The 27486-nt window shown below is 35.7% G+C and overlaps 1 protein-coding gene across 5 annotated transcripts in view; it reads right to left on the reverse strand.

Moving 5' to 3' along the window:
* LOC138700295 (pancreatic lipase-related protein 2-like) overlaps positions 1 to 27486 on the reverse strand; it is a 97336-nt gene that overhangs the window by 57767 nt on the left and 12083 nt on the right. Inside the window, exons 1-2 of one of the 5 annotated variants that reach the window (XM_069826811.1) lie at positions 26776 to 26902; positions 6339 to 6421 (exon numbers count right to left, since the gene is read on the reverse strand). In XM_069826811.1, the coding sequence (XP_069682912.1) occupies positions 6339 to 6421; positions 26776 to 26834 (142 nt within the window). In that variant the 5' untranslated portion in view covers positions 26835 to 26902. Of the gene's footprint in view, positions 1 to 6338; positions 6422 to 13844; positions 13974 to 21960; positions 21994 to 26775; positions 26903 to 27486 lie in introns of those variants that run through there. The other 4 variants (XM_069826807.1, XM_069826810.1, XM_069826808.1 and 1 more) reach the window with 4 other exon arrangements.

The raw sequence follows: 27486 nt of genomic DNA on the forward strand, positions 1-27486 counted from the left end.
ACTTAATAACTTTTATGCTCGACCATGCCGAAATGTAGTAATTATGCACCTAGTAGCAGACCTTTAATGCATGTCATTAAAGTACACCTACCCATTAAAGGTCAGGACTTTCAGCCAATGACGACTCAGGTTACAACTGTTCAGCCAATGACAGGTCAGCTTTCTACCGTTATAAAACCGCAAGTATCGATTATTCTCGGATATGCAATCGAAAGAGAATTAGCGAAAAGTCACGGAGGCTGGAAATCCAATACTGTCGCAGAAGGTTATGTTATGTTACTATAATAATTAGCGTTAATTGTAAATAATATTCAAATAAATTCAATTTGTCATCTCGTTTTTCAAAGTCTAATTTTATTTCAATGTTATCTTGTAGGTTCTTATGGCCTAGCAAGGTCAATGTGCATATCTGTTCCTCGGAAAAAATCAATACTTTCGCGTCTGCGCACATCTCACAACATATGGAACATTGCTGAAGGTCAGATACAATTAAAATTAATAATATCAAGTTAGAAATATGGTCGAGCATAAAAAGTCGTATGAAACTCGCCTATAATGGTATTTAAGAAGCTCGTATCAAAATTATGAAACTCGCTTGCGCTCGTTTCATAAATATCCATACTCACTTCTTAATTACCTTCATTATAGGCTTGTTGCATAATGTACTATTATGTCTGACTTACAACTTTACACCATAATATATTTTCGTCCTTGACTGAAAAATAATCATCTACGAAGTCTTTTACACGCACAGACAAAGTTACAGATTTTATTGACGGAATTTTAATACATCTTCACTGTACCTTCGCTAGATCACAACTGAATTCCATAAGAAAAGTTTACTTTTTAAACAGAAAATAGGCGTGCTGTGTCGAAACAACCTATTACCGAGTGCAATAAGCAATACAAAACCCACATTCATTAAACTTCGAATGAACAGAGCTCCCTTCACGCGACGTCTTTCATTTTGTGTACGAACCTGAAGGTTCATCAGCAAAGTAAACAATTGACGTCATCCTATAGCCAGTGTTCTTTAAACCTTTAGCGCCGCCTCTAGACAATGTTTTTAGATTTAGTTCCCTAGTCATCAATGTGTTAAATGTGTTAACAGGTGCATTTTCTAGATTTTCCAATTAAAATTCTTGAAAATGATAAATAAGTAAAGGAACATATAAAATTAATTTTGAACATTAAGAAATATGTGAAAAGATAGGATGTGATTTTATCCTACTCATCTTGTTACACAATCACAATAACTAGCTTGTGTGTGTGTGAACACTGGGTCTAAAGTGAAGGCATAGGCAGACAAGCAGATCCGTTGAAAAGACGAAATAACGATATATGTAACACATTATAGTCCCGTCGCTCTAATTTCCGGCAGCCAATCGCGTTGCAGGTCGGCTACATTTAAACGTGTGCGTCTTGTGATTCGATGAGGAAGACGTTATTCATTTCTTAAGGCTCGATAAGTACTTAATATAATCGCCCGCCATTTTGGCTCTTTCGTTGACGTTCGCAGAAAGCACACGAGGACGTTATTTGCCGCTCAATTATTTTCTGAATTACAGTGCGTTTGATTTATTATCATAGGAGCTACGACATAATAATGTTTAACAGTGTGGCAAATAGATTCCTCGTATGGTAGCTCGGCAACGAAAGAACAAAAATGGCGAACGATACTACCTACCTAGACTTTATAGAGCCTTCACTTCCTATGACGTAAGCAAAGAGGAGGAGTCACGCCGGAAATAACAGCGTCGTCGCTATAGATTAGGTTAGATTAGATAGGATCGGGTGATAATTCTCTAACACTGAAAGCTTGAAGGTCTATTGTATTATTTCCTGTATTTATTGGTTCTAGTTGAACAGCATCTGTTCACGAAATTTTTTTCAGGAAGATCCTCCTCAGTGTTAGTAATTCTCAGGGATTCATACCTCTTTATCATTCATATGTAGATAACAACAAAGAGGGTCTCTTTTATTGATTTTATTTTACGACGCTTTTTCCATTACGATCGTTATCTAGCGTCTGAGTGAAATGGAGGAGAAATGAATCCAGAGTACAGGGACAAAACCAACATTTGTTGTTAATCGGTTGAGGAAAAACCCCAGAAAAACCTCAACAAGGTAACTTGTCCCAAACAGAATTTGAACCCGGCCCGCTCTTTTCGCGGTCAGTCATGCTGATCGTTACTCCACAGCAGGGACTAAGAGGGTATCAGGAAGGTCACATTTTTGTGCTATTCATACTGTAAAAGCTAACATACTATCTGAAAAAATGTAAAAACTTGTATGTGGCGAGAACTTTCGATAGTTTGATTGAACAAAACTACTGGGTGTTCATTTTCAAAGTGTGTCATGACGTCACTGTTGTGAGTCAGCGATTTGAAGCGAGTTTCAGCTTTTATGTCAGAGAAGTTGCCTATTAATCAAGGCGTTCAATCTGAACTTGAGAACGTGCACGGTATAACTTGAACGTCGTAGCAACAGATGGCGATCTGTAAAGTCTGTGTGCTACCATAAACTCTTCCGAACTGTTTTTTGCGCGGGCAAGTCATACGCAGGGTATTTGTTATCATCGATTGCGTACGGCAACATTCCACAACACAAATCAAATGCTCCGTGTCCATGTTGACCGTCGAAGTTAATGTCAACAAATACGTAAGTAATCGTCTTAACCCTCTCCACATATTCCGACAGTAAGAAAAAAACTCACCTCAGTACGTGTTTCCAAACAGTTCACATTCCTGCCACTACAGGTGTTACCGTACGTATCGGTAAGTACTCTTCAGAATGAACGCCGTACTTGCTAAGCAATTTCTCTGGCACATAGATAATACGCCTCTGCGGAAGTGTAGGAAGATTGAATTCTCTAGGCTCATCGGCTAGCCTCATGACGACATACAGCGAGCCGTGACACACTTTGAATTGAACACCCAGTATATCCCATAACATTTAATTTTGCTCTTATTTTTCAGAAACGTGTACAATTCGCATTTTATACTCAATTTCGCATTTTATCGCGGATTAAAAGACTTCAATAGTATACTCAACATGCGTTTAAACACAAAATTACTTACATATAAGTTGAATTTTGAATTCTACTAATTTTATACTGGCGAAAAGTGTACATACTCTCTTGGCGATATATGTACAGGGTGGAATTGAAATAACCCTGCAGCTTTGCAGAATGAATTGTTCATATCGAGTATAACCAACGAAAAAGTCTAAAACCATATCGGTGGGAAGTTTATAGTTTTCGAAAAAAAAAAAGTTTTTTCCTAACACTTTAACGTCGTCGTTGTGAATAATTGTATAGGATCTTGATTTCTCTCAATACCAACAGAGAATGTAATAAAATTATAACATTTTTTTCTTTGTCGTATTTTGATAGAATTGACGGTTTTCGTGTAAATTAAATAAAAAGTATTGAAAATTTGTTGCCTGACTAACAAAACTAGACGTGGCAACCCTGATCAGCTGTTCTAACTCGATATGAGTAGGGGATAATTGGTAGTCAAGGTCGTCTTCTCCCAATGCCGTCGTACTTGTGTATGCAGAAAGATTTCCGGCAGGATATTAAATATTGTAGATAGTAAACTCAGTTATTTTGAAAGTGTTGGTTGCAAATAACAAACATACCTGTCAAAATATTGTAGATAGTAAACTCAGTTATTTTGAAAGTGTTAATTGCAAATAACAAACATACGTGTCGAAATATTGCAGATAGTAAACTCAGTTATTTTGAAAGTGTTAATTGCAAATAACAAACATACGTGTCAAAATATTGCAGATAGTAAACTCAGTTATTTTGAAAGTGTTAATTGCAAATAACAAACATACCTGTCAAAATATTGTAAATAGTAAAGTCATTGTTTGTGAAAATGCCACTTAAAATATTGTAATTAGTAAAGCCAGTGTTTATGAAAGAGTCAAATAAAATAGTGTAAATACTAAAGTCAGTTTTTCATGGAATTACTAGTTAAAATTACTATGTTGTCATGGAGTATTCAGATCGATTTCAATACCGTTTCCGTATTGAATACGATGTCCCCAATTCCTATTTTCATGCAATTTTCAGTTCGTATTGAAAACGATCTGAATACGGAGGTTAACGAATACGGAAACTGAAGTTTCGAAAGTAGTTATGTTGTCATGGACATGTTAGCATGTTAGTCACTCTGTAGCCTTAGCTAAAAACATTAATGAGTTTTCCTAATAAGGCTCATGGATTGTTGATATTCTGGCTGTTAATAAAGAATGGTAATAATGGCTTTCAGGAAAACACAAAATATTATGTGTTACAACATGCCTTTTCAATATACGTAATTGAGCTCGCTGTTTGTAAAACAGCTGACACATCAAACAAATGACGATCGATCACGCGCTTAGCGTATTGAGATCGTTTTGAATACAATGCACGTTTTCATGCAAATTTGAATAAGATCCAGTAGATCCGACCCCACTTTTTAGGTGTATAGATCTAGAGACACAGATCGTTTTGAACCCCCGATTTCATGGAATTTTCAATACGGTAATCATAGCTGCCTGCCAGCTGGTCTGTGACACGGGTAGCGTAATTCCAACATTTAGCACTCGGGGTCAATAACGACTGACAAAATTGTTGACAGGGAAGAGGAGATTTTAAATTTGGTCGAGAAAAACCCGGGCCAAAGCAGTCGCTTGATTTTGCAATACGTAGCCTTTTGTTTACATCTCAAGTTGGATGAGTTCAATGCCTCCATACGGATTTTTGGGCATTGCGATGTTGCCAGCGTGTTTAAACTTTCGATGTAATTATTTAATTAACCATACACTTAATCTCAAAACGTATAATAGATGTTTGGTTTATTTTCATATAATCTATCCCGCTCTTCAATGCGTAGGGTTATATCACAGTCACGAAGCTTGGGGTGATTTTTTGCAAATCTCGCGATAGTTGCTAGCCGCATGGAGCGCTATGAGTATTAGGAACAATAGACTGTGCCACAGCCATCGTGATCTAATACAGGCCGTAAGGCAGACCATGTAACTTGCTTAACCCGATCACGAAGGGCGGCGTTTCAACCATATAAATTAGTTGGAATGCATGAACAGTAACATATGTTTCTCTAAAATGTAGTGTAATTCCATTAATAAAATTTAAAACAACGACTATGAGACACTTCAGGCATAATTTGCTTGCGAGTTAAGATGTAATATTATTTATGGTATGAAAATTACGTTGTTCGTATGTGCAATACCTGCCTTTATTTCGATTAAATATTGCGAAATTCTTGTACATTCATTTATGCACTATTCAATAATTTTCAATTGCACCTCACGGATATTTAGATATGTTGAAATTATAGGTTATGTTTACTGTACCATTTGCCCCTTTCCGTCTAAATTTAGTGATCTCCAATGCCTTGCCATTCATATGAAAATGATAGGTTATGTTTACTATATATATTCCTAAATTCCCAATCATATATTATAATTAAGCATACTGTCATGTATGATATCCCGCACATTCAATTTGTCTGTATTTTAATACTAAAATTGAGTACTGAATTATTGCATTTATCTACTACTTAAGAGATGAAGTAACACAATTGTACGTATACTAATTTCATAGGAGTGGTATGGTAAATGTTTTGTCTAAAATTAAGGAAGGTAGATGTGCTAAATTGAAATCAAAATATAAATTCTTTTTTATTAAACTTCAAAATAGCTTCCATTCTAAACTTGAAATGTTGACGCGAACAGATTATGTTAACATGTAAAATTCTCTTCACATTACACTAAATAAAGCTTAGCAATGATAAGCAATAAAGATATAATATTTCACTGAGCTCTGTACACTGAAATAGAAAACCCGAACAAACACTACGGCCTGGTCTAGATCGAAAAAGCATTGACTGTGACGTATTTCGCATTTTTTGTGAAAAGTTCGTTATGGTTGTAATAACTGTAAATGGCTAAAATACAATAATTTGAATAATAATATGGGACAAGAAGACGTTTGTAGTGCTATAAATTGTAAGAAAAATAGGTTAGTAATCCTTCCGAAAGATCCAGGGAGGTGAAAATAACATATAAATCTTATGTATTTCATATTTCAATAGTGGAAGGAAGGCGTTAATTTTTTCAAAAGAACACGATATCGAAAGTACAATACATTTTATGGTCTGCTAAGGAAAGAGTCTGTGATGAGGCGATAGTAGCGATCCTGGTGATGAGCAACTACCTATGGATGCATATTCAACTGTCTATGTTTGCATATTTAGTAAGTATTGAGCTTCGGAACTGTATATACTAAACTGTGGTATTATTTGAATGTACTCAGTAAAACTTACTTGGAACAAATTTTTCTCGTACCCACGTGAAGACGTTGTATAGAATCATTCTGAGTAATGTAGGAGACTGCTTTATGCAAAACCTGAAAATGAGATGTTAACACAATCTTTAAGAAAATATTCCATATCGAAATATGTTTTATCTTTACAGTGCATACACATTCTCAAGATTTATATTTCACGGTATAGTAGCGATAGTAAATTTTAATTCTGCAAATGATACGTCAGTGAAAATGTTTATTCTAAACGTTACACTTAAGGTACGGTCACACGTCGCTACTTTTGCAGCGCTGCAGTACAAAAAACTGCGCAACTCTCGTACTGCGACGTGTGAACATCGGTGCAACCCGTAAAGTAGCGGCTGCCGAACCTGCTGCCCTCTACTTTTCCATGCTGCGCGCAGCTTAAAAGTAGCGACGTGTGAACAGGGTTCTCAGGGTTGCAGCCGCAGCATTTTTGATATCGGTTTTGTTGAAACTTTTGCTGCGGTTGCGACCAGTGTTGCCAACCAAATGTGTCAATGATACTTTTATTGTTTGGATGTATTTTAATGTTAGATGTGATGAAAATAAATTATTTGTAACAGTTATTAAATGCACAACACAGTCTGAGCATATTTTCTGACGATATATATCACTTTTTTAATTTTCTGTAGCGTAGTTTCAAACAGGAGGGTTGCCAACATTGATTACGTGAATATGATGTTGGTTATCATTTAAGTATATAGGCGTTTTTAAAAGCTTTATAGTAAAAATAATGCCAATTTCTGAATACTAGTTAGGACAGAAAAGCAAATAATAGATAAGTAAGCTTTCGCATGAGTTTCTTAATAATGCGAACATAACCACAAAATGTATATTGAGAAGTCAACACGGAGTTGGAAACCTGCAGCATGACTGCGGCTGCAGAAGTAGCGCCTTGTGTGTGAACAGACTCGCAACCTCCAGTTGCAACTTTTGCAGCACTCGGGTTGCGCAGCACGAAAAGTAGCGTGCAGTGGGCTACTTTTGGCTTACGTGTGAACACGACACGCAACTTTTGCAGCTGCAGTACAAAAGTTGCGCAGCAAAAGTAGCGACGTGTGACCGTACCTTTACTTTTTAAAAATGATATGACTCAGTGTCGGTAGTTGAGTGTTGTTATATAGTCTGTAATTTAACTCGTATTACTGCAAATTGTCTCACCTTTTATTCCTTCTGGCTAAAAGTGGAAGAGAAAGCCTGATGGCCTTAAATTCGCCAGAATAAATATTATTATTATTATTATTATTATTATTATATTTTTAATTTAATTTAAACTAAATGTTATAATTAATAGAATGGATTGTGTAAAAGATCTGGGAATGTTCATTGACAGTAAATTTTATTTGTGCGAGATCGTGCGTATTTGCTTGGTTTCCGCACAAAACCAATCCGCGGAAAGTCTAAAATTTCATATTCAGTATTCCCAACTTAACACACATAACAATTTCCCTCTTCTTACCGCTTAAGCGCGACATTCATTTTACTGCTTTAGGTTTTTAACATATTATTTTTAGAGACGATTAACATAGTAATAATTATAAGCTGGAAACTTACCACTGCAATTTCACCTAAATTGCACTGTTAATTATTGTTTTTAAATATTTGCAAAAATTAGGTAAACTCTACAACTCTACTAAAGTTACTGCATTCGTGATGCAAGTAACATTAAGGAAGCCGTGAAAAAATCAACAAGTTTCCAGACTCATCATAGACTGGGGGAAAAAAAAGACAGACGTATATCACGGCCTGCTGGAGTATAGTAAACACAAAAAACATTTTAAAGCAACAATGTTGAAGATAGATATTTTTGTTTTGCAAATTTGCCGTCATTGAACAGAAACCAAGATGGAAATTTCATTGCAACTAATTAGAAATTCCTCTTTCAGGTATGTAATAAACGATCTTCGCACAAAATAATGTACGATACACAAGCGGTATGTTTTCTTTCAATTCTCGGAAATTAAAGAAGCTCAACTACGTTTCGCTTTTTCAAACTTTTCCTCGAAATGAAAACTTGAACATACCTCTCTTGTAACGCATATTACTATTTCATAGTCACGTTGATTACATTTACAATCACGCAATCGGAATGTTGGGAACAATACGGTCAATAACTTATACTTTTTCCACGCCTGATTCTCTTTTAATGCTTTACTACACATTGGTGCGATCTAAACTCAAATTTGTATCTGTATATATTGTAGTGAGTATCCATTGTAATGCACTTAGCTGTAGTGTAATACAAAAATCAATTATATTTGTCATACATACAGGGTGTTTCCGGGATAGTGTTACAAACTTTTAGGGATGATGTGGAAGGGCACATGTATCAATTTGAGATAAGGAACCCTGGTCCGGAAATGACTCAGTCGAAAGTTACAAGCAAAAATAGTTCTGTGGAATTGAAATAATTTTATTCCTCTATACACCTCATTTATGTGTATTTATCTGTACATCTTACACATACTGTATTTATCTGACGTTGTTTACGTTGTCTACTTACAGTATTCCATTCAGTGCTCCTGTCAGAGGGATGGGGACAGGAAACTACACTAAAGCAATGCAGATAGCGTAATGTGTAACGGACATGGTCGGTCCTGATATGCACGTCAGTAGACAGCAGTGCATGTGTACAGGTTGCAGTGTCCAGTCGATCAGTCGTAGTGAAATGGAGGAGTACACGAGAGCGGAATATGCAGACCTGATTTTCGAATACGGATGAGCCAATGGGAATAGTAGACAAGCGTACAGATTGTATCGGGCAAGTACCCACGTAGGAGACATCCGGCCCATACCATCTTTCCACGACTGTTCACGCTATTCTTATCTCTGAAACGTGGTTGAAGCCTTCCCTATCATCTTCTCTAGTAAGTTTAGATAATTACACCCTCTGTAGAAATGACCGAATTGGTAAACGCGGAGGTGGTGTTGCGATATATGTGCGATCGGACTTACCGTTTAAAATTGTCTACCAGTCTTCGAATGAAGTCTTAGAACATCCTGAATATCTATTCATCGAAGTCGGTGCAAGCAACAAAAAGTGCCTCCTTGGAGTTGTATACAAACCCCCTAAATCAGGATTCTTAAGTGATCTTGAAACACCTTTGCTTAATCTTGTGCCTCACTATGACCATACTGTTATTTTAGGCGATTTCAATACAAACTTATTAAATTCAAGTAATTACGCTACAGTTCAACTTAAGAACATGTTTGAGTCTTACAATATATCCATCCTTCCTTCCGCAGCTACCCACCACACCCAGGAATCGGAGACACTTCTTGACATTATTGCCACGACTAATCCTCAGTTAGCATTAACGAATGGACAACTACCAGCGCCGGGTATCTCAGCACACGACATAATCTTTCTAGAATATTCCTTGTATTGTCCAAAATATAAACCTCACATCACATCATACCGTGACTTGAAGCATATTGAGCATGATAAATTAATCAACGATGCACTTAGCCTGCCTTGGACTGAAGTGTGGAATTTACCAGACATTGACGACAAAATCGAAAAATTTAACGACCTAGTAATCCAGTTATACGATAAACACGCACCCTTGAAAACCAGACGAGTTGGTAGACGCCCTGCGCCTTGGATGTGCGATGCCATAAAATTACTCATGACAGACAGAGACACTGCTTATCGTAAATACAGACGGAGCAAGGACAAATTAGATTTTAATACTTACAAAGTTTTAAGAAATAAATGTAATCAAGCAGTAAGAAATGCTAAATTACGCCATGCACATTCCCTTATTATACCTTCGGTCAGTGCGAAAGAATTGTGGCGTAACCTTAATAACCTGGGTCTAACAAAAGCAAAGCCTCGGGTAGATAACATCAACTTGTCACTCAATAGCCTAAATGAACATTTCGTCACTGCTCCACCTGAACCATTACATAAAAAAGAGACTCTTGAATTTCTCAGATCTTGCCCCCAACCTGTATGGGATAAATTCTTCTTTAAATACATTAACCCGACTGACGTAATGAAGACGCTGCGATGTATGAAATCTAAAGCCCAAGGTGTAGACAATATAAATATCACTCTCCTGTATAAAATAATAGATGTGATTCTGCCGACCGTCACCCATATATTCAATGCATCTATTATGACTGGGTCCTACCCCTCACTCTGGAAAATGGCATTAGTGAAACCTTTACCTAAATCTAACACACCTTCTACAGTAAACCAATACAGACCGATATCAATTCTTCCCACTCTTTCAAAAGCATTAGAACATATTGTACACGGACAACTTACGAACTATCTCGACGAACACAAACTCCTCGATGACTATCAATCGGGTTTTAGGCATGGACACAGCACTACTACAGCCCTACTTAAAGTGACCGAGGACATCCGTGAAGCTATGGATAGGGGTGAAGTAACGGCACTAACTCTTCTCGATTTCAGCAATGCCTTTGGTTCTGTTGATATCGACTTGCTTCTTGCAAAGATGAAAACTTTGCACCTATCAGACAATACCTTGAGCTGGATGGACTCCTACCTACGGGACCGCCAACAGTGTGTTTCACTTGATAATCAATTCTCCCAATGGCGATACACAAAGGCGGGAGTGCCGCAGGGCTCCGTATTAGGACCACTACTTTTCTCTATCTACATTAATGACGTATCAAAGAACTTACAGTATTGCCGATATCACCTCTATGCCGACGACCTACAACTTTACATACATTCCAGACCCAATACGATCAATGAATCGATTGACAAGTTAAATTGTGACCTAGCCACTGTCTCCACTTGGGCGGCCAATTTCGGACTCGCACTTAACCCAAGTAAGACTCAAGCCATAATTATTGGACATAAGCGTGTAGTTAACTCCCTTAATAACAGTAATCTTTCAGTTGTTACCCTTAACAACACGCTAATCCCTTATTCATCTGTCGTAAAAAATCTTGGCTTCTTTTTTGATAATAATCTAAGTTGGAATTTTCAAGTTAAAGAAACGATAAAGAAAATCTGTTCCTCCTTTCACTCTTTGAGTCGCTTGAGAAACTTCTTGCCCCAGCAACTAAAACTTACCCTAGTACAAACCCTAGTAATGCCGCACTTCGATTATTGTGACGTTTTGTTAAGTGATCTAAGTTCTGAACTGTCAGTCAAGTTACAGCGAGCTCAGAATATGTGCATCAGATACGTGTGCAACATCCGACGATATGATCACATATCACCGTCCTTCGCAAGTCTCTCGTGGCTCCGACTTAAAGAACGCAGAACTTTACACTCTTTGTCTTTACTCTTTCGAATTCTGCACACCTCAACACCAAATTACCTTTCGTCTCGTTTCTCTTATCTATACTCTAACCACGACGTAAATACCAGATCACTTATCTGTGGCACGCTAAATATACCTCTTCATAGAACATCTTGTTATTCCTCATCTTTTACAATATCCACCTCGCGTCAATGGAATTCCTTGTCACAAAGTATTAGGGGCTGCAAGACAACAAACACCTTTAAGAACAGCTTAAAAGATAACCTTATTAGCATTTCACTCCAATCATACTGATTTAAAATATTACTGACTACACTGTTGCTTTTTTTCTTTAGACATCATCCTGATTGTGCTGCATTTTCAAAATTGTCTCATAATAATCTCTTTCTATTATCTAATATAATTTGAAATATATTAACATTCTATGTATTTTAGTTTAATTCTGCTACCCAGTTTATTTCAGTGTTTAATTAATAGTTCATAGTATTTTGTTGTTTAATTCGTAAATAACTCTTGTATACATGTAACTCTCATCTAAATCAAATTGTTGAATTCTTTGTAAGTTCATGCATATGTATATACACTTTTTGCTGGTTGTGTGGAAGAGAAGGCCTTACGGCCTTAACTCTGCCAGCTAAAATAAATCATTATTATTATTATTATAAAGGTTAAGGGAAGGAGGGCACGTGGTGCGAAATCACAATTCCATTTCCACACAACTATTTTTGCTTGTAACTTTCGACTCGGTCATTTCCGGACCATGGTTCCTTATCTCAAATTGATACATGTGCCCTTCCCCATCTTCCCTGAAATTTTGTAACATCAGCCCAGAAAAAGCCTGTATATTGTAGTGAGTATCCATGGTAATGCTTTTAGGTGTAGTGTAATACAACATTCAAGTAAATTTTCTCCTAGTACATATTTTAGTTAGGTGTACTGTAATACAAAGCTCCAGTATAATTATGGCACAGATCATAATTTCATCTGGAGGAGAAAATAAATTGCTATGTAATGGGCACCATACTAGAGAAGAGACAAAAAAGTGACAGATTACTGTTATTGATCTCTCATACTCCAAACCAAGGAAAGGTCAATGCAGAATTTCTGGCTCAACGAATGAAATGAATTGCAACTGCTCTCGAAGACAGAAATGCAGAGCTACTGCAATTACACAAGAGGTTGAAAAACAAATAACCATACTGAAAGAAAATATTCATTCTCATGCTCCAAACCAAGGAAAGGTCAATGCAGAATTTCTGGCTCAACGAATGAAATGAATTGCAACTGCTCTCGAAGACAGAAATGCAGAGCTACTGCAATTACACAAGAGGTTGAAGAACAAATAACCATACTGAAAGAAAATATTCATTCTCATGTTCCAAACTATGGGAGCAACAGTAATAGATATAAATGACACTCGGGAGGAAATTAAACGCAGAATAAATAGAAGTTACAATTTATAAAACAGTTACATTAACGGTTGTTCTGTATGGTTGAGAAACTTGGACTCTTAGTTTGAGAGAGAAACAGAGATTAAGAGTGTTTGAGAATAAGGTTCTTAGGAAAATATTTGGGGCTAAGAGGGATGAAGTTACAGGAGAATGGAGAAAGTTACACAACGCAGAACTTCACGCATTGTATTCTTCACCTGACATAATTATTAACATTAAATCCAGACGTTTGAGATGGGTAGGGCATGTAGCACGTATGGGCGAATCCAGAAATGCATATAGAGTGTTAGTTGGGAAGCCGGAGAGAAAAAGACCTTTGGGAAGGCCGAGACGTAGATGGGAGGATAATATTAAAATGGATTTGAGGGAGATGGGAAATGTTAATAGAGAGTGGATTAATTTTGCACAGGATAAGGAGCGATGGCAGGCTTATGTGAGGGCGGCAATGAATATTCGGGTTCCTTAAGAGCCATTTGTAAGTAAGTAATAAATAGTGTCATATACACCTATTATCAGGCTGTACACCTCTCTTGACGATATGTGTCAGAGGAAGAATAATTACTTGTATGCATCTGAAGTCTGACTAGTGTAATATGTAGCTAATCGGCGATGTATGCAATGGAGGGAAACATGAATTTGGCCAACCTACCTCATTGTCTACTGGTCTAGTTGCCTCGTAAGTGATGTCTTTTTGGTATCACTTGTGAGGTTCAGACATGTCTTCGGACAATTGACTGAACGACAACAACAACCATAATACAGCTCAGAAGCGGCCAAACTTACCTTTATTAAGAAGTGCAGCTAGAGCCGAACCTGAGTTCCTTCTTGCCGTGACAGAAGACAACTGACACTAAACATTACGTTACTCGAATAAATTATCATTTCAACTGAAGAATTATATAACAATGATTTTCAGCTACAGTCGTTCCTTACTTTGTGATGCGTACAAGGACACTAAAATACTGTGTTTGTTATTTAGTACTATCTATTCTGATGATAAACAGGAATATCTATTCAAAAAAAAATTTAACAACGGTCACGAAGCTTGAGGTGTGAGGTTGCTTGGAACAATAGACTGTGCCGGTACTATTTCGCATTGTCTGTAATGAGGGATATTAGCGATCTTAATGGTTAGCAACTACCTATGGATGTATATTTGCTACGTATTGAGCTTCGTGACTGTATATACTAGACTGTGGCTTAACAATAAGCACTATTCTTAGGATTCCCACTATAATAATAATAATAATAATAATAATAATGATTTACTTTAACTGGCAGAGATAAGGCCGTAAGGCCTTCTCTTCCACTCAACCAGCAAAAAGTATACATACATATGCATGAACTTCCAAAGAATTCAACAATTTGATTTAGATAAGAGTTACATGTATACAAGAGTTATTTACGAATTAAACAACAAAATACTATGAACTATTAATTAAACACTGAAATAAACTTTGTAGCAGAATTAAGCTAAAATACATAGAATGTTAATATAATTCAAATAATATTAGATAATAGAGATTATTATGAGACAATTTTGAAAATACAGCGCTATCAGGATATGTCTAAAGAAAGAAGTAACAATGTAGTCAGTGATAATTTAAAACAGTATGATTGGAGTGAAATGCTAATAAGGTTATCTTTTAAGCTGTTTTTAAAGGTGTTTATTGTCTTGCAGCCCAATACTTTGTGACAAGGAATTCCATTGACGCGAGGTGGATACTGTAAAAGATGATGAATAACAAGATGTTCTATGAAGAGGTATACTTAGCGTGCCACAGATAAGTGATCTGGTATTTACGTCGTGGCTAGAGTATAGATAAGAGAAACGAGACGAAAGGTAATTTGGTGTTGAGGTGTGCAGAATTCGAAAGAATAAAGACAAAGAGTGTAAAGTTCTACGTTCTTTAAGTCGGAGCCACGAAAGACTTGCGAAGGACGGTGATATGTGATCATATCGTCGGATGTTGCACACGTATCTGACGCACATATTCTGAGCTCGCTGTAACTTGACTGACAGTTCAGAACTTAGGTCACTTAACAAAACGTCACAATAATCGAAGTGCGCCATTACTAGGATTTGTACTAGGGTAAGTTTTAGTTGCTGGGGCAAGAAGTTTCTCAAGCGACTCAAACAGTGAATGGAGGAACAGATTTTTTTTTATCGTTTCTTTAACTTGAAAATTCCATCTTAGATTATTATCAAAAAAGAAGCCAGGATTTTTTACGACAGATGAATAAAGGATTAGCGTGTTGTTAAGGGTAACAACTGAAAGATTACTGTTATTAAGGGAGTTAACTAAACGCCTATGGCCAATAATTATAGCTTGAGTCTTACTTGGATTAAGGGCGAGTCCGAAATTGCCCGCCCAAGAGGAGACAGTGGCTAGGTCACAATTCAACTTGTCAATCAATTCATTGATCATATTGGGTCTGGAATGTATGTAAAGTCTGGAATTCGTCCACTTATCCATTGACTGTCATGAAATTAAAGAAGTAAATTGATAATGTAACTGTCATGTGCAAATGTACGAGACTGTACTGTTAATGCTGGGTACCTTTCGGTGTTGGAAACCGGATTCATTTCACCAGCATTATCACCTTCATCTCATTCAGACGCTAAATAACCTAAGATGTTGATAAAGCGTCGTAAAATAATCTATTAAAATAAGAGGTACTGTTAAATGTACTCTCTATATTGTATGTTAACATCAATAATTAATATGCTAAATAAAGTAGACATTACATAACGAACATAGCCGCCAGGAAAGTTGAGTTTTTGAAAAAAAAATGTTACTACTCTACTATATTTTGATAAATTCCGTAAAAGTGATGATCAAACTGAAAATCGTAATATCGTATTTCCCTACAACATAAATGGATACACTACTTTTCTCTCCTCTTATAGCTAGTAAAATGATTTGTTTACATATTGCACTAGTAACATCAAACTCCTGTAATGGAAGGGGGCAACAGTGTTTCCGAGTATAGCCAGGTTAATGTTAAAAGTGTTGGTAAAAATAAAGTGATGTCCCTGTATATTTACTTTCAGAATGTACATATGTGTGCTTCCCCATACTACTGTGCTCAATTCTAAATAGCAACGTTGTTACCTCAACACATCTCTAGCTACCTGCAGCGAGTCAACAACCTATAGAGCATGCACAGTAAACTTATTGTATCGGGTACAAAGTCTCGAAGTCTAGTAATAACTTACGCGATAAACTATAGATGTATTCAAGAAAAGTAAAGTAGAAGTACTGGCCACCAGAACCCCCCCCCCCTCCAATGCTCGTGAGGACATCTGCCGTCGAGACTGGGACCTATAACTTGCTCGCGTATCCAGAAAAATCCCGTTGAAGCGCTTGAGGAAAATATAATGTACCTTATCCTAAGCTATGGAAAGCAATGCACCGAAGATATTTCTGACACCCGATTTCTCGGAGAAGCTTTATAATTTATCCCTCATAAAACCATCAAAAGTACGTTGGTAGATCTTGATGTGTTAAAAAGCATAGGGGAACAAATTGTATACACCTATAAAGTTGAGCTCATTTCTCTTTCACCCTTCCTAGAGGTGTCTCAAGTACAATTTCCTTTTGGTTTTTCAAGCCAAGTTTGTACTTCAGTGTGTATGTGTGTAAGAGAGCAGAGAGTTTTAGGCCGGGAAATATCGTACGTTTGTTCCGATTATTTTTACTATTACACTCTTACTACGTCATACTACTTTTGACCAATAAAACGGTACGAAAGGACGTATTTCAACCAATCATGGCTGCTTATCGCACAATTTTATCGCGTCCCTAGCATTTGTTTAATTTTATCGCGTCCCTAGCATTTGTTTCTTTGTTTGCCAACATTTGAAACTGCGCTTGTCTGGACGTCAAAAATATATATATAATAACAAACCATTCCAGTCGATGCACAGCAGTTCCAAATATGACTCGCATTGGCATTCAAGAACAAGAATTAATAAAGTCACTGATCATACCTATGCATCTTCTGAAATCCGATTTACAAATAAATGAAGAGCACCATTCGGAAATCCTGAATAAGTTGAATACATCATGTAGGCCTAAATCAACGAGTTCCACTTCTATTATGCACACGTCCAATATAACATAAATTGAACCACCAACCACACCCAAATTTGAAAATTGTACATTTAATAATCATTCCTTTTAAAATTATTCATTCGGAAATTCTGAATAAGTTGAATACACCATGTTTGCCGAAATCAACGAGTTCCACTTCTATTACGCACACGTCCAATATAACATCAATTGAACCACCAACCACATTCAAATTTGAAAATTGTACATTCAATAATTATTCCTTTTAAAATTATTCATGTTTATTTTTTATGTCATCGTCGTTAATTAAAACTTTTCTAACACTTGTGTATATTAGTTAGGTTATGTTATAGCTTCTGCTCTGAGAGGATAAAAAGAACTTCTGCCATATGATATTATGGATAGTCACGTATCAGAGATTGTTTAATATTAAGATTTATTGAACACTAATCATTACAGTGTCTGTATAAAGACACTACTGCCATCTAGCATGCATCTAGCGTAATATTTGTAATGTTGAGATGGTACAATAATACATTTGAAGAAAGTTGTATTTTCGTAAGTCAATTAATATTTTATTGTATTGGAGTACTTCGTTACTTCTAATCTTTATATACTTTCTTCTAATCGTGTAATAGTCAATTAAATCCCACTCGAGTTTTGATTTTCTCTAGATAAATCAAAACGTCTAGTGAGATTACTGTTGACTATTTCGTTTATATGACGTCATTCCATTTTCGACCAATGAAGTGTAGTGAAATTTTGAATTGCATCCAATCACAGTCACACTTTGCGATAATTTTTGCAGCTAGATTTATCGCTATCAATTTATCGCATGGTCGTTCTTTTGTTTAGTCGATGTCGCCAACTGTTTCCCCGTGAATTGATGATCATGAATACATTAAGATGCAGCTACACGGTTAAACTTTTCTTTCAACTTTAAAGCAATGAATGCAAGATTGATAGGCTATTTAATATTAATTAATATATTTACGCAGTGAAGACGACGTTCAAAACGGCGCACCATGTAGGCACAAAATCTTCATGCATCTTAATTGAGCGTACCTTTTAAATTTGATTCTTTCAATATTCTTCCCAGATTGCACGCATACGCGATTGGAATATTGAACTGTGTAGATGCAGCTTTAGTTCCGTTACACACTACAGCGAGAATGCGTTTGTCGAGCTATGAAAAATGCTTTCGTGTAGCACTGATTGTAACGGTCTAAATAAGACACAGCTGACATTGGTCATGCTCCCACAGGTAACATAACCTATAAGTAGCCTATAAAATTTGTGTTTTGTGAATGAAATGAAACAATTAATAGAAAGTCAGATGTTCAAATTTATGTAACATAATCACATATCAAACCTAATGTCCTTGCATAGTAATAATAAAGTCTTTTCATCAAACTGCCTTCCGTATGGCGTAATAAAATTCGTGTTTTAATTAGGCCTATCTATACAAAGATGGCTTCACTGTGTAGCAATATGTCTCGCTGTGAATACATAAGCATTGGTATATAGCTGTCCCCACTGTTGCTGTTAAATTAAATTATGATTTCAGCAGATAATGAAAATGTATTTATGTTATAATAATAAGAGAAAAGTGCAGTACATGTAATTAACATCGCTAAACCTCTATTTCGCAATTGGCATTACTGAATAATAACATCGAATTTCTTTATTGCAGTAATCGATATTCATCTACGAGTATTTCAACTTCACAATGTCTGAATAGGCTAAGTATTCGTTAATAAACAATTATTAACATTTTGTGATCGAATTTTAGGGATATATTATTTACATTTTTATTTTATTCACGAAATAGTCCTAATAAATGCCACTCGAGGTCTGAGATTTCCCAGATAAATCTCAGACCTCTCGTGACATTACTACAGATAATTCAGTGTTTCTTAGTAAGTGCAAAAGGTATTAATTTATAAAAATGCCTTGCAGTTGTGCATCAGGAACATGTAAAAAGAAGAAAAAATGGTGGTGATAAAAACGTAATTTACCATCGATTTACATGTTACAGATACTTTAAGTAACTTTTCAGTTTTACTTTGCCAAGTTTGTAGTGCAGTTCTACATTATTTCATAGAGAGTGTAAAAAGGATTAATAAAAAAAAATCCTTGCACTTGTGCAGTAGCAACATGTGAAAACAGAGGAAAAAGTAAATTGTGATAATTTACCATTGATTTTCAAAGGTACAGACTGTTCGTGAAAGGTGGATATACAGGGACATAATTTTATTTTTACTAACATTTCTGATATTAACCTGGCTATACCTTTGGATCAACGGTTGCTACCCCTTCCCCGACTGGAGTTCGATGGCTCAATATACAAACAAATCACTTTACTAGGTATATGAGGGAAGAAAAGTAGTTCATCCATTTACGTAAACTAGGAAATATCACGCTTTTGAGTTTGATAATTTTCATTAGGTTTTTGTTTAATCAGAATACAGTACAGTATTAACAATAAGTGTTTTTACTCAATAACTGAGCTGTCCATACGGACATATTCATTATGCATTGTATATTATACTGTCTCCAGCAGATTAGCGTACACTATAGAGAATTAAGTTAAATTGAAAAATAATCATAACATGGATATTTAAACACATTTTTCAAAATGGTGGCGGTTCATTTCGATACAGGCTTCAGTTCTAATGCGTATAATTCCAATTACCATTTTCGTCCTTCGTACTAGTAACTCATGTTGAAATAATTCTATACCTACTCTGTAAAAGAGTACCTTACGTACTGTAAATTCAATATTCACTTCTGCTCGATCCGAAAAGATAAAATTACTCAAACATACTATATACTGTCCGTCCAAGTGATCGCAGGATCGTAGAAAGGGGGTGGGGGAATCACGTGACAGTTAATTACTTAACGAGGCCTTTTTATTTAAGTTATTTTAAACAGTTGTATAATATTGCGTAGATGTCCAATTCCTAATAGAAATTAATGTTCTCAGAAAAGAGCTAAGACAGCCTTTACAGAGAGGCGAATAGAAGCTGGTGGGGAAAACCGGAATGCGACGTAGGCAAATGGATGACAGTACTTTTGGGAAATTGATGCAATATTGAAAGCTCTTTCGTCATTGGAAAACGCGAACATATTTTTGGAACGTACTGTGACGGTAAGGCTACTATGACTGTATATGCGGTCTTAGATCTGTGTGGAGAACGGTTGAACTTCATTAGTAGAAGGGGTGGGAGTGAAGTACATTCAAAAACTCACGTACAATAAAAATTGAAGTAAAAATAAAATGATGTCCCTGTACTTGCGTAAGGCAGCAGATAGTTTTAGACCTGAAACATCGTATATCAATCATTTCGATAATTCTGATTATGATTGCGATCTTAAAGCAGAATTATTAGGGTTACCACAAAAACTGAAACTAAAGAATTCGACCGAACCTCTCTTATTGTTACCTAGTAATTGACAGTGTTATATCCGAAAGGACAAAACTTGATACAAGATTTTATTGAAGCTACGGTAGTAATATGGATAATTTTGCCATATAGATCGACAGTTTCGATCAGCCCAAGAATCGGATGCATAAATGAAACTTACTGAGAAAGTAGCTCGGATGGGAGTTCGCACACCGAAGCTACGAAGTTAACTACGTCGCTTATTATATAAGTAGTGTTGTTTACATCAACTCGGGTTAGTAGAGCAACATGTTCAGAGCACTGTTAAGCTTGAATCGAAACATCACTCGGTATAATCAGGTGACAAACACAAATAGGGCATGAGACATATTTACGAAAGCGACTTACCTCATTCTCTTCTGTGTAGAAAATGGTGATACATTTTAAATTAAAATAAATAGTGTACTTTAAATGTCACTAATTCTGTTGCAATGTACAACTATATACATTCGTAAATTGTCAAATATAAAACTGTTTCGATTGTTACTGAAACATGAAAATGTTCTTCCGACGTCACACGATGTTGTCGGTACGAATTTGAAAGAGTTTTTATTTATTATATTCTTGTGCCTGTTCATTATTTAGTTCATATTTCATTTCACAGGGTTCCGAAAAGCAGGATTTTTTCAAGGACACTCTTCAGTTTTAGTTTAACTCTTTTATTGTTACCAACAAACTGATCATACAGAATTTAAATCTATTTCATAACACGAGGGTAAGTATTGTGTACGCATTGTTGTTGAACTCGGCAATTTTCTAAATGTATACTTTTCAATGGAATGTTTAAAATGTGGATTCTAAAGTTTATAGAACGGAATATTTGCACATTTCAGCATCAGCCTCTTCCACATTGATGTAATAGGTCTGATAGTGGGAGCACGAGGTACCATACCCTCCTTCTTTGCCAACAAATGTAAAAACCTGGGCCTAACACACAGCATTGTGAAGGAAATGGCCATTAGTGCCCTCAAAGGATCGGTTCAGATATTGAGAAATCATTTGTATGGGAGTGATAATGGAAATTTCAAGTTATCTTAACCGATGGCTGTTGATTGGTTTAGATATCAATGCCAACAAATCCGTACTATTATTTTTCTCGCGGTATATGGCATTCAAATCATTCTAACCTATCTGATGATATTTTTCCCCTCTTTCTTAACTTTAAATGAGCACAAACGCTAATTAGGTGTACATTTTTCTGACATTTTGTATATTCGATTTCCTAACCGTTTCAAATGTATATCATTTTACCTGTTAGGGTGTGTTTCCAAATTATATGTAATACGCTTTGTCAAATCTGGCAACCTTTTCATAAGGGAAGATAAATTTATATTTATATATTATAATAAAAAGTAAACTGATCTCAAATCGACTCACTAAACAGTTGCAGATGCTCCATGTGTCTGTTAGAGTCACTGTGTTTTTGTAAATAACACCACTTTCTAACATTTACGTCTAACTTATACACCTTACCTTATCATATATATTTTCGTCCTTGACTGAAAAATTATCTTCGAACTGTTATTGGCGGCATTTTAATACACCTTCACAATATCTTCGCTAGGTTATAATCATAACTGAACTCATTACTATGACGTAGTGCAGAGGGCGGCCACTAGAGGGAACCCAAGAGATGGAGCTTAATCTGAGACGATTCTAAACGGCGTCGGGATTGTATCCGGCGTGGCTTAGTGGATAAAGCATCAGCACGTAGAGCTGAAAACCCGGGTTCAAATCCCGGCGCCGGAGAGAATTTTTCTCCGTTCCATCTCTCTTTCATCATTACGAAACGTTTACTTTTTAAACAGAACATAGGCATGGTGTGTCGAAACAACCTATTAGAATACAATAAACAATACAGAACCACACATTATACTTCGAATGAACAGAACTTCCATCATGCTACGCGTTTTCTTCTGCATACGAACCTGAAGGTACATCAGTAAAGTAAACAGATAACGTCATCCTATAGTCAGTACAGTGGAATTCCACAAATAAACACAGCAATGGTCCGTGTGCGAGACGAGGTATGAACGCTGTCTTTCTACGGAGTACTGCGGACATTGCTAAACATAAGGGCTGTACAATGTTTTTTATGGCGTGCGGAGCGAAATATAAATAATTAAAATATATATTTTAAATAACATATTGCAGTATATGCAAAATATATAACACAACAAATCCGTGATTAAGTATAATACATACGTGATACATCTGAAACATAAAACAAACTTCTGGAGGAAAAACTCTCTAAATATATCTACATATATCTCAAAACTTCCCCCTCTAAATAACTAATTGGATTCAATTTAAAACAAAAATACGTAAATTTAGATATCAAGGGGGAAGTCTTAAACAAGGCTAATTGTCTTTCAGATTTTACCTCCCATTCTCAGCCACTCCCACTTTGGAATTTCGAATGGCACACCTATAATTTTATACTTAAACTAGCCGTACCCGTGCGCTCCGCTGCACCCGTTAGAAATAAATATAAAGTAATTACATAATTAAAATAGGACATTTGATCCAGGGAACTTTCGTGTTTGATAGAAGGATAAATCGTTTAATATGTTACTTAATTTAAATTGCATCCTAATAATTAAAATGCAATGATTTTGGTCCAGAGACCACTCATTGGTGCAATGACAATTCCCTTAACATGTTTCTAATTTTTATTACATGCAACCATAGTTTAATGAACATTGACATCATTTAGATTTAATGTATATACTTTATTTTACTTGTTATAGGTTTCCATTTAATTATGGTAATAACTTAATTTTAACCCTTGTTTTCTACGTATTCAGTAAATGGCGTTTGGCCCACTATGGTTCTGAACCCTTCAAATAACTTATATTATATTATATTATATTATATTATATTATATTATATTATATTATATTATATTATATTATATTATATTATATTATATTATATTATATTACATTACATTATATTACATCAGAAGTTACTGTAATAACATTATAGCATTATGTCCATCTAGAGAAACTACACTTTCCAATGGTGAAATAATAATTAATTATACAAATCGGTTAATTTAGCTTCCGATATTACTTCATACAAACACAGAAACATTCTCTGTAGGCTATCTTTCATAGCTTTCGATTGTTGCTGTCCAAGGCCCCTTATAGACGAAGTCATTTGTTTCTTATTTCATTATACGACCTTAGATGGCAGTTATTTTAATTTTAAAACTCATTTATCTCATTAAATATCAGTCCTATCAAAATGTTTCAAGGAATAAAACTTATCGAAAATTATTTTTAAAGAAACTTTTGTTATGCAATAATTTTTACAAAAATCAATAATAAGCGAGATATTTCGATTTATTTAATTCAGGCCCCCTTATAACCATCCTTTTAAATAATGTATTTTGAATGCCATGTAGCCTAAAATCTAAGTTACAACGAACATAATTTATATTCTAATTTTCATCGAAATCCGTTAATCCATTATCGCGTGAAAAGGTAAGAAACATACAGACAGACATACAAACAAAAGTTTCAAAAAAGCTATTTTCGGCTTCAGGGTGGTTAATTATATATGTTAGGACCAATTATTTTTGGAAAATCGAAAATTACCAGAAAAGTTTCGGCTACAGATTTATTATTAGTATAGATATGAAAGAGCATTAAATTGTTTTTACACCACATTCATTTGTTTTCGCATCTTTTGTTTTCTATCGTCGCCTGGCAACCTGCATTTTTGTTATTGTTGATTAGAGCCGAAGAGGATAAAGCTACAAAAACTTATCGAGCATTTCTTGTAATAGTTGTGTTTGTGTATTAAATTATTTTAAAATGGTGTATACCCTTCAAGAGAGAACATAAATCATCCCTATTGATTAAATTTAGGAAATACACAAAATAAGCTGTGTTTTCATCCTACAGTCAACTGATAATAAGAAAGTTTCTTATAATCACTACAGAATACCTCGTAATTAGATCAATTTTGTTTTATCCTATGCAGTGTTCTGATCGAAATGTCAAGTTCTGGAGGGATGGCTCTGATTGATTCATCTTTTTTAAACCGTTCCAATATTTGTAACTTCTGCTTCAACATAAGTAGGCCTACACATTTCTTGTTCCCTGCCTTGCTACCAACGCAGTGTTGCGATACCTACTGGTTAAGCAGGAGATTTCCTGTGTTTCCATTGAATCTACTGCTCTACTTCTTTCTTTGTCAAAAGTCCGAATTTCTCCTTCGTTTTTGGCATGCTGCAGTCGCCTGGTTCTATGTCCGGATTTTAAATTTATTACATATTATATTATGTCACCATGTCTTACTTTTCCATCTTATACACAAATCAAACGAAGTTTTCATTTGTCTCCCCAACGAGCTAGAAGTAAGAATATTCTTCTAGCTCGTTTTGTCTCTCTGCTCATAGCGCGTCGCCACAAGAACACGTGAAACAGTGTGAGAGTAAAGTGTAGGTAATGGCATTTTTGTATTACATATCGTGCACAGTGATCTTTTAAAATGAGTGAAAGTGTCCCAGCAAGAAAGAAGAGTAAATACTTCTTCGCAGAATTATAAATCAGAGTGGGAAAATTATGAACAGTTTAAATGGTAGTTATGCAAAAACAGGAAAAGGGATCGTTTTTCGTCTGTTATAATCGCAGATAATGCAGTACTGTCTTTAATATCATCTTTAAAATAAATCTTGTTCTATCTAAAATCGTTTGTCAATATACAAAAAACTACTGATTAATACATTTTAATGCGAAACATTGTCAATGAGACATTACTTGTAAAAACAAAATTGCATGACTTATTTACATACGCTGAGTAAAGATGAAGTAGTAATATTTAGCAAAATTGTTCAATTTCATTGGTTAGGGATGTGCTATATACAGGGACATCATTTTATTTTTACTAACATTTTTAATATTAACCTGTCTATACCTTTAGAGAACCGGAAACACCGCTTGCTCCCCCCTCCAAGACTGGAGTTCGATGATACTGGCGTAAAACACAAATCACTCTACTAGGTATAGGAAGGAAGGAAAGTAGTTAATCCATTTACGTAAACTAGGAAATATCGCGATTTTGAGTTTGATAATTTTCATTAGGTTTTTCTTTAATCAAAGTACAGTACTGTATTAAGAATAAGTGTTTTTACTCACGAAGTGAGTTATCCATGCGAACGTATTCATTATGCGGTGTATATTATACTGTCTACAGCACATTAGCGTACAATGTAGAGAAAGAAGTTAAATTGAAAAATAATCATAATATGAATATTTAAACACAATTTTGAAAATGGTGGCCGTTCATTTCGATACAGGCTTCAGTTCTTTTGTGCATATTATCGCACTATAGACTATTGCATCTAATTCCAATTGCCAGTTTCGTCCTTCGTACTAGTAACTCATGTTGAAATAATTCTGTACCTACTCTACGTACTGTAAATTCAATCTTCACTTCTGCCCGACCCGAAAATATAAAATTACTCAGACATGCTATCTACTGTCCGTCCAAGTGGTTATGCCGCAGGATTGTAGAAAGGGGGGAAATCACGTGACAGTGAATTACTTAACGAGGCCCTTTTATTTAAGTTAAATTAAACAGCTGTATAATATTACGTAAACGTCCAATTCCTAAGAGAAATTAATGTTTTCAGAAAAGAGCTAAGACAGCCCAGCTTTTACAGAGGGGCGAGCAGAAGCAGGTGGGGGAAATCGGGATGCGACGTAGGCAAACGGACAGTACCTGTGCGAAAATGATTCAATATTGAAAGCTCTTTCGTCACTGGAAAACGCGAACATATTTCTGGAACGTACTATACTCAGTAACTCAGTACTGCTTACTATCTGCGGTCTTGGCTCTGTGTGGAGTTGGAACTTAATTAGTAGAAGGGGTGGGAGTGAAGTACATTCAAAAATTCAGGTACAATAAAAATTGAAGTAAAAATAAAATGATGTCCCTGTAGTAATACAACAGTATCATCTTTCTTACAGTATACACTGTTTTGTAATTAATATTATAATAAGCAGAGAAAATTCATGTTTAATTTATCTACTGTAATCTCCTGTTTTTTTCGATGCTTTTCTCCTGATTTTCGTGAGTGGTCGTGGCAACACTGTACCAACGTGTACGAGTATCTGCACACTACTGCACTGGTTCAACTGGTTAGCCCTGTGCAGCACGGGACAGGATGCGTTGACTTACCTTGTATCGTGAAGTATACGAGAGTGAGCGTCTATTTGTGGAGTTTCACTGTATTCCATAAACCTGTAGCCGCCTATAGTCAGTCTTGGTATCGCAACTTCGTTCCCTATTAATCAAAAACCGAATGGACTGTCCTTGCTGTGTGCTCCTACGCTATGTCCTGTTCACAGATAACCTCTTTCCACTGACTAGGTTATCCAAACGCATGGCTTAACACATTACATAATTTACTCGCTTTAAAATTCAGTTTCCTTATCATGATACGAATAATATATTCTTTTTTTTTTTTACTTTCTTGAACCGTTACCTAGTAAATAGCTGCACCTATTGACCTTACCGTATTCCATATGTTCAAGGTCAGTAAAAACGTTGTCATAACTTCGTCAATATGAACTGGACTACAAGCAGAGCTATTACATGGAAACAAATGATCTTCGCACTGAAATTGTGACGCAATAGTTCCGCATCCCCTGTCACAACTACAACCCAGAAATAAAGTCGTTACCCGATACTTCTCTAATTCACTGTGGGCTAAAGCAAGGAGATACACTGTCACCTTTACTTTTTTAATTTTAATGTATCACGTGTCCAGTGCAAAAAAAGTTAAAATTTGTTACTCAGTGTAGTTTGTGAATTTTCTCCTAACATAATTACCTCATCTGCATAACCAAGCAGCTGATATAACCCGTTCAATTCCAAACCCTCTTTGTT

The sequence above is a fragment of the Periplaneta americana genome, chromosome 5 (genome assembly GCF_040183065.1).
Source record: "Periplaneta americana isolate PAMFEO1 chromosome 5, P.americana_PAMFEO1_priV1, whole genome shotgun sequence".
NCBI lineage: Eukaryota > Metazoa > Arthropoda > Insecta > Blattodea > Blattidae > Periplaneta > Periplaneta americana.